At 41.9% G+C, this 9,720-nt stretch overlaps 1 protein-coding gene across 1 annotated transcript; it reads left to right on the top strand.

Annotated features, from left to right (window-relative positions):
- Positions 1-216: 216 nt before the first annotated feature.
- Positions 217-3,558, top strand: LOC145361395 (uncharacterized). Its single transcript, XM_080217103.1, has 2 exons — positions 217-361; positions 2,657-3,558. Exons 1-2 carry the CDS (start codon positions 217-219, stop codon positions 3,556-3,558), a joined length of 1,047 nt encoding a protein of 348 aa, XP_080073229.1.
- The last annotated feature ends 6,162 nt before the right edge of the window (positions 3,559-9,720 follow it).

Genomic DNA, 9,720 nt, shown 5'->3' with positions numbered 1-9,720 from the left:
GTGTCCCAACATTACAGATTTCTCAGTCTGTCTTATAAAACATGATGTTCCTGGGGTGGGGTATCACAGAAAGGTTTCTTTTTGCTGTATATAAGAGACTCCTTCAATACGCCACATTTTCAGTTGGAGTATCTAGTACTAGCAGGGATTACCAGCTCCACAGTGAAATCAACACCGGATCAGACGCTGACATCACTTCATTGGAGGCTCCCAAAAATGGATCCGCAATTGGATGCAATAGAACAGAATTATACAGCAATGTACTTTCACAATCAACAATCAGCAGATTTTCGGATACTGACAGTGCTTCATAATATTCAAAGGATTTATTATCCGCTCCTTGCTGCCATTTGTGTCATTGGTATGTCTCGATATCCTGCTGTCAATTGCATAAACCTTGTTTAACCGCATTATTGTTTGTCTTTCATACTTACATCCATAAATCTATTGGGCTTTTGGGTAAATCTCAAGTGATGATACAATCTTTCCTTTACTGTAACATTGTTATTTGCTATCATTTGGATAGCTGGGATGGGACTTGCATGCAGTGGTCCTGAAAATGGATAATGTAGGATTAGCGATTCTGCTGAATGTGCACAATAGGAATACCCTGTGGAGTGAGATACATTGGCACAGAACACCAAAGAACATGAAAATATGTTCTCCAGTCTTCCTGGAGATAATCATTTAACAGACAGTCCTTGAAATCGGAAATGCATTGACAAGGCATGACTGGAAAGAAAGATATATTTACAGGTAGTCCTGTAAATGTGAAGAAAATATGAAGAGGAATCCATAAGATAGGTGATATGTGACTCAGATCAGGAGATGCATTGATTGTGATCGCTATCAAGGGGATGGGGTAACATGCGATGTTACATGGGGAAATCAGGAATATGCTGTAGATGCTGCAAATGTGACAGAAGCAGGAATTTCTCCTAAAACACAGGAGATCTTGCAGTCATCGGTTGACAGTGAGACATTCAATGGAACTGGAAAAAGCTGAAGAAGTCAACAAGGTTGAAGCAAGTACTTCGACAGGGAAAGAGGAGGGTGGATTAAATGAAAGGTGGTGTGCTGGTATGGAAGAAAGAAAGTTTCTGACAAAAGGTGCTGGTAGTAGGACATGTAAAGGGACAAAGATGGAGCCCAGAGGGGGCCTAAAGCGAAATCGTACCTGCAGTTACCTGCAGTTCTAAAATAATTTAAAAAATGGGAATTGTGGATAGGATCTGAAATTTTTGAAGTTGATGTTGAGTCCAAAAGACTGTACTGTTCTTGAGACAAAAGATAGAATGCTGAACCTTGACAGTCAGCCAAACTTCTGGAACAATTTAGAAGATCACGATCAGAGAATTTGTTGTAGGAGTGCAGTGGATAATGAAAATCTGGACGATCCACAGTTTAGGAAAACATCTGTGCACTGAATATACTCTTTCAGGTTGAATCTAAATTACATCTTTGAATATTCCAGCCCTTCAGGTAAGATCGATATTGCAATAACATTTAAATTGACTTTTGTAAGTACATCTTACTCATGAGTTCAGTATTTGATTTTCCAAGTCTCAAAGCTCATTCACTATTTTTGATTTGTCAGGAGAGAGAAAAATGTTTCAATCTATGTCTGGCTTCGAGCATAGAATTGTCTCTACTAGAGATTCAGATACTCCAAATGCTTAAGGCAGATTCAAACACAAATTCAATATATGCATTGGCAGCTACATGCTGCATCAAAAGTCATAGCAATCGCCTGACATGGACTGTATTTGCAAAGACCAAATCAATAACTATATTACATCTAAATAATGTATTAATGTTTGCAAGGGAATTCAGAGTTCTTGTCTAAAAAAATCCAAGAATCATACAAATATTTACAAAACGGTATGGAATACTGCACCAAAATCGATAGCATTGTGTTTAATACGGCTGCCTCACAGAGCCAGGGATCCAACTTCAATTCCTGCCTTGGGTAAGCTGTCTGTGTGGAGTTTGCATGTTCTCCACATGTCTATCTGGTTTTCTCTCTGGGCTCTGGTTTCCACCCACACTCCAAAGATGTGTTGATTGGCTCTGGTAAGTTTTCCCTTAGTGTTGGGGGATTAGCAGGATAAATATGTGGGATTACGGAGATAGAGCCTGGGTGGGATTGTTGTCAGTGCAGGTTTGATGGGCTAAATGACCTCCCTCTGTACTGTAGGGATTCTATCTAATAATGATGGTTGTGAAACCATTGTCAATTATTGTAAAACCTGTCTGGTGCACCGTGTCCTTTAGGGAAAGAAAACTGCCATCCTTGTCTGATCTGGCCAACATGTGACTTCAGATGCATAGCAATGTGGTTGACTCTCAAATGCCCACTGAAAAGGAGGGATGGGCAATAAACGCTGACCCAGCCAGTGATGTCTACATCCTATAAAATGAACTGAAAAATTACCTTCCCATTATTAGTGATGTTTAATTTCATCCTTTTCCAGATGATTGTTTTGGTTTTGACTTACATATTTTCTCAAACGTAAAAGCTCTGTCACAAGTATAATCATTGAATCCCAACATTGAATGTAGCAACTAAGCCAGAAATTTGAAAAGAAGCTATCAAACCACTTGCTTCTCTCCAAGGTTGATGTATATTTTCCCTGTTTATTTTCCTTCCAAACAGGTAATTTACTGGTGATTTTGATCCTGTATCGGGAAAAATGTGGTCTCTCCAAACATATCAATCGGTACCTGATGGCTATGACAGTGGCAGATTTACTGGTAATTTTCTCCGATCTGATATTAAGACACATTCCTACACATTATGAGAGTCAATTCAGTTTCATGTACTCCATCCCCTTGTGTAACAACCATGCTATACTGCTTAATGCAGCCACAGATTGTTCTGTCTGGTTCACAGTCGCTTTTATTTTTGATCAATTTGTGACCATTGGTTGGCAAAGTCTGAAAACTGAATATTGCACTGATAAAACAGCAGTTCTGGTTTTAGGAGCAATGGTTTCACTGTTTAGTTTGTTGAACACCATCTGGTACTTCATGTTGGCCGATACTTATCGGTTTCGGAATGTGCCTTTGTTTTGTGATGAAAGGAATGCAGCTTTGGATTCAACCGTGTGGGGTGTGATTGTAATTATTCATTATATTCTGTCACCCGGAATCCCATTTGTTCTGATCCTGTTGCTCAACGTTTTAACCATCAGACATATTATATTGACTAACAGAGAATTGCAGAATGCCAGCATTGAGGAGCATCCAAGTGATCAAGATATCGAAAGTCTAAGAAAAAGCATGAATTTTCTGTTTGCTTTGTCAGGGAATTTTATGCTGCTGTGGTTCATGTATATGTTCTATTCTATATGGAACCAGATTTCTTGGTTGGGAAATATGCCAAAATATCTCCCTTGGTTTGTAAGGGAAATAGGCTTCATGCTTCAGCTCCTGAGTTACTGCACAAAGATCTGCATTTATATTGTAATTCTGGATAAGTTCAGAGAAGACTTGATATATGTGACCAAATATCCATTTACTATAATTGTTCAGTTTTTTAATGGCCTGAAGAACTGAAGATTTATAGCATCGCACTTCAGTTCCAAATTATGTTCAATCAACTTAGTCTCTCTCCAGGGTTGGTCTACTTTTAAACTAAACTCCAAAGCATAAAACATGAAAAATATAAACAAACACCCACCCACCACCTATTTACAACCTACAACATATCAGAGTCAACACGATCTGTGAAATGTAGGGAGTTGAAGAAAACTACCACACAAAACACATTAGATATGACTTTCAAGTATTACGACATTCCTAAAGAGCTCTAATAAGAACCTTTATGTGCAATCTAATGTAAGTACAAACATAGTCCAAGGTAAACTCTTTCATTATTAAAAGTCTCACTGAGACCTTTGACAGTCAACTGTGTAAGCCACCATTATCTTTGTGCGACCAACAAAGGCCAATTTCACACCTATTTTTGGGACAATTTCAATAGAAAGGAAATCGACATGAACTGCTGGGCACTTAAGATTCCATCGGTGCTGAAGGCTGATAAATGAAAAAGAATCTGCCAGAGGAAACTCTGGCAGAACCAATCCTTCCATTAAATGTTACTGGACAATGAGATGTAAATACTTCAAACTAGCCTTTAAAATCAAACTCCTCTTGATTTAATGGCTGGGATGAGATGATGCAGTAGATTTTACAAGTTCTGTAATAATTAATAATGTGTGTGGCAACATTAAGTTCACCTGGCAGAATATGAAGCTGAGAATAGCTACAGGCCTTGGGGTTGTATATTTAATTTTTGTACCAAATATATTTGTAAACTGGCATTGTGACAATAACTGGTCCTGTGTTATATGGTTAAAGTAACAATTAATAATATTCCTTTTTGTCAATTCATTGATCAGCTTGTTTCATTTTGTTGTCATTATCCTTTCACAGCAAACTGTTGAGTTATTATTTCAGCAGAAACCCGTGTCTGAGAAATATCCCCTATCATACATATGCAGAAATTAGTATTTAGACTGGTGCATTCAGATTAATATTAAATTCATGCCTGCCTAGAACTGTTAGTTCTCTCACTCTAGCTCTTCCAGCTAAAAGAAAGGATCATTTCACAAACGATTTTCTGAAACCCCCAAATAGATGTAAGATTTCCAAAGGGTTCAACTATCTAAGTGTTCACTGCTCCACACTGAATGAGCATCCTAAATGACATCTTAGTTCACAAAAAGGCCTAATCTGAATCAGCAAACAGCAAGAGCAATTAACAATAATGCCATTGGCTCAAAGGGACTTGGGACCACGTCCACTTCAACATAGCAAATAAACAATCTCCAAAGAGAGGAAGCTGCAAAAAGCAATGTGCATCCTATGCACCTGACACTGGAAGAATTAAGAATCACATTCATTGATATACCAAATTAACCAAATACAAATCTGACGGTCTCCAGAGTCTTTCAAAACTAATGGTTTATTATTGAGCAGAGTTCATGGTTTTATTTATTTATGGGATGTGGGCATCACTGGCTGGGCCCACACTTATTGCCCATCCCTAACTGCCCTCCATTTCATAGAGCATTTGAGAGATAACCAACATGACTGTGACTCTGGAGTCACACATAGGCCTGACTAGGTAAGGACGGTAGATATCCTTCCTTCAAGAACATTGGGGAATCATATGGGTTTTTGTGACAATGGTTTCACGGTTATGATTAGACATTTAATTCCATATTTTTATTGTATTCAAGTATCACCATCTGCCATGCTGGGATTTGAACGCAGATCCCCAGATTTTCTCTGGGTGATAATACCATGATGCCACTGCTTTCCCTGACATAGCTCATGAAGAGACAAGGCAGTCGAGGGAGCACTTGACAACAAGTGGGTCAGAAAGCCAGAACTCAGCGACCATCCCCAAACTAAATTGACACTATCCACGGCCTCAAACTGATCTTCACTTCTGGGAATCATCACAGACTCATCCAATATAAGATCATCCAGAGATTGAACGGCAATAACTCAAACAGCATCATAAGCCAATGCAGAATCTGTAGTTGCTCAGTTCCTCATTGAAACAATTGGGGCGATTCTCCCATTCCAACAGGCACGATTTTCAGTGTGGGATGGGAAAATCATGTGCGTGCATTCCCAATGCATACATGTCTCCCACAGCCAGAAAATAGGCACAGTCAGGACCGCACTGGAAACTGATGAGAAGAGAAGTAAGTCATTTAAATCTTTTTAAAAATATGTTTTAAATGCCATGGAATTTTCCGGGCCAAATAGCATCTCCCACCCCACTTGGAGTATTTCACTCTGGTGGATCTCAGAGTAGCTCCCCACTTGTGGGGAACTAGTGCGAGACACTGCTGGAGTGAAGGGGTGGCAATACAAACTTCCCGGGGGCCGGGCAGCAAGTGAGGGTGGTGTTCCTAGGCATGGGCACCCTGGTAGTGCCAGCCTGTGCCCCCCACACTGCCCAAGGGGCAAATTGCCCATGCCCAGGGGCACCCAGGCACTGCCCACCAGGCATTGGGGAGTGCCAAAGGGGCGAGGCTAAGGGAGCGGGATGTAGGGGCAGGATCTGGGAAGGGGGCGTGTCCAAGAGGCCTAGGGGCCAAGGGGTGAGAGGTTCTGCTCCCACTCTGTATTGGGATAGGTCGGGGCTGGAGGGAGGCCAGCGATTGGGATGGGCTGGGCAGGTAGTCAGCCAAGTGAGGGATCTGTCTGCCGAGGTGGGTGGTCTGCCCGGGAGGGTATGTCTCTGGGGGGGAATCAGCAGGGGCATGAGCCCCCTGGGGGTGTGGGGATCGCTTCTGTAGGGGGCAGGCTGGAGATTGGGTGCTCCGGGGTGGAGAGAGCGTCGGGACTGGCCCGGGAATGCTTATGTGCCCTGAGCGGGCTGTGTGGGGGGAGGGCGAGGGCGGGGGCAGGGGGAGGAGGTTTAGGGACTGATTGGCCAGCAATGCGAGGGTCCTGGGCTGACCAGCGATCGAGTTGGCCAGCAAACGCCGAGACTGACAGATCAGGGCCATTGCTCATGCGCGAAGGCCCGGAACTGTCAGACTTCAGTGCGAACAGACGCCGCCGCCGCCGCCACCCCGCCCCCCGAGTTTTAATAATACTCATGATTGTCACCTCTGCATTGCAGAGTGGGGAGATTCGGGTCTGTTGTTGAACTGAAAAAACAGTCATGATGTACTCCAGTTTTCTCGCCAATTCTGCACATTTGGGAGAATCGCCTCCAACATTTCCAATTTATATAATTCTCCCTTACTCAAGGAGCATTCCCAAAACTGACTGTCCCGACCCAGCTGATCTTCAGTGTATCAAAGCACCTCATTATAAATCCAAGGAACATAACTCAACACTAATCCAGATTAGCATCCAGAAACTCGATCACAGAAGAAACTGGGATCAAAATTTCCAAATATCTTCTACATAAAACAAGACTGGTAAGTCAACCAATGTGCACACATTATCCAACACCCTGAAAGGAAACCTGACCTCCTCCCCTGTTCAGTGCTTGCAAAGTGACTCACTGTGCTTAAAGTTGTCCGAGATCCATAAACTGACTTCTTGTTAATAAAGCAATGCAGCACTTGCAAACGAGCTCTACACCCACGAACTGATCTCGACCATATGCAACATTCCAGAATCCTGAAGATAACCCTTGTAAAAGGGCAAGGTGACCATCAACTGATATAACGACTGAAAACCAATCAAGTATTTTCCAGTCGAGCCATCAGCCATGATAAGACTCCACAACTATTCATTGGCTCTACACTGAACTCAGGGTGTTAATTGCCAACCTTATTCACTGATTAAGCACTGAATTAGCTCCAACAAATAGTGCAGTGTGCCCGGTAAATGAACTTAAAATAAAAATTGGACTCAGTGTCCAACAACAACTTAAATTTGGATAGCATCTTTAATATACTTAAACATTCCATTGTGCTCCACACATGAATAATGAATGATATATTGACAGAAGGAGGCAGTGGGACAGGTTGTGAAAAACTTGGTCTGGTTTTAAGTAGCGCCCTGAGGAAGGAGACAAACGTGGAGGTGATGAGATCTGAGGATGGAATTTCAAATCTTCTGGCTTAACAAGTGAGGCGACTGGCGTCAAAGATTGCCCAAAGGAAGTCAGGGATGCAGTACACACCAGAATTGGAGGAATGTAGAGTCATAGGGTGTAATAGGACTATGAGAAGTCAGTGCATGGTCTGACCACCATGCTAATACATAGAGACGAATCGTCCAAATAGATTAAACATACAAGAAGAACAGTAAACTAATTGTCATTCATAATCTGAATCCAGAACTGCACAATGATTCTACTTCCATAACCTGCAGTATCCATCACCTACAAGCATCTATACTTACAGTCCAGCTCATTTCGCAGAAAATTTTCCACTATCTAATAATTGGTTACCTAATAGAAAACGCTCATACTAGGATTGCTGCTTCCCAGTCTTGGGGAGACATAATTCATGAATGGCTTGCAGACCACAATGTCCGGAAGATCAGAGGAAACACATCGGGCTATGGACATTTCTCTACATGTCTGCATGGGTTTCCTCTGGGTGCTCCGGTTTCCTCTCACACTCCAAAGATATGCAAGTTAGATTGATTGACCATTCGAAATTGCCTCTGAATGTTAGGGAATCTAACAGGGTATTGATGGGGTTAAGGAGTTAGGGCCTGGATGGAATTGTGGTGGATACAGACTTAAAGGACCATAGCTGTCCTTCTGTACTATAGGAATTCTATGATTCTAGGAGAAAGAGAAAAAAGGGCAGCGTAGTGGCACAGTTGTTAGTATTGCTGCCTCACAGCTCGAGGGAATTGGGTTGGATTCCCACTTGGGCCATTGTCTATGTGGAGTTTGCACATTCTCCCTGTGTCTACGTGGGTTTCATCTGAGTTCTGGTTTCCTTCCACACTTCGAAGATGTGCGGGATGGGTTGATTGACCATGCTAAATTACTCCTTAGTGTCCAGGGATGTGTAGGTTAGAGGGATTAGTGGGTTAAATATGTGGGGTTATGGGGATAGGGCCTGGGTGGAAGGGCCTGGGTGGAATTGTTGTTGGTGCAGACTCGATGGGCCAAATGGCTTCCTTCTACACTGTAGGGAATCTATGATTCTATGATTTGATAAGTGACAGAGGATTAAGTCTGTTTCATCCTTATCAAAAAAGTTTTGTGTCCTGCACACTATCACTCTGCACCCTATCACATGAACCAGCCAGGCTTGGTTCACACCTTCATCCTGTAAACGCCAGAAAACATGTTTTCTATAAAAAAAAGCTGAATTAACGTATATACAGATCAATTTGGATTCCAGTCGGAAAGTGTGAGGATGTGAATTGTAACTACTTTTTCTAGAAGTAAATTCAATTGGTGAAATGTACTTTAGTTTATGATGCTCCTGCCTTAAATAAATCAACATTGCTTCTGAGTGTACTACGCTACCGCAACGTTGAACCCTACTCCCATCCCACACACCAAATAAAAATCAAAGCTAAGAGTTGTGAAACCTTGACAATACTAGTCTCGCTCATCGAAATCGCCTTAAGAAAATTAACTGTCACAGGGACGATGCAGTAACACCTGATGCGAGAACTGACACCAGGATTACACACTAATGCAGTGACCATAAATTAATGGACCACTTCAAAACAAACTGATCAAATGATCCACAGCCTGAATCCCCACAGAAGTGAATTGGCCAAACTGAACAAAAATGCAGATGTTACCCAAATTGATTGAGCATACAAAAATTGTCACTCTGCTAATAAACTGTTCCAACGATGCATCCAACGATGTTAAAATGGTTGATTACCTCCAAACTGACACAGAGCCCATAAATTACCTTTAGCTAACCCACCAACCATAAATTACCTCACTTTCTTAAACTAACCCAATGACTATAAACTAACCCACTGCCTTTAAAATAACCTACCAATAATAAACAACTTCACTAGTGCGGGTTAGATGCATTTGCTGTGTCACGTTGCACCTTAGTGTCCTGGGATGTGTTGGTCAGAGGGGTTAGTGGGTTTATGGGGATAGGGTTTAGGTGGGATTGTTGTGGCTGCAGACTCAATGGGCCAAATAGCCTCCATCTGCACTGTAGGGTTTCTATGAATTACCCCTTAACTAACCAACCAACCATACAGTATCCCATTGCCTGAACCTAACCCAATGACCATAAA

The sequence above is a fragment of the Carcharhinus amblyrhynchos genome, chromosome 34 (assembly GCF_965287045.1).
Source record: "Carcharhinus amblyrhynchos chromosome 34, sCarAmb.v2.hapA, whole genome shotgun sequence".
Classification (NCBI taxonomy): domain Eukaryota; kingdom Metazoa; phylum Chordata; class Chondrichthyes; order Carcharhiniformes; family Carcharhinidae; genus Carcharhinus; species Carcharhinus amblyrhynchos.
This window is presented reverse-complemented; position numbering and strand designations above follow the sequence as displayed.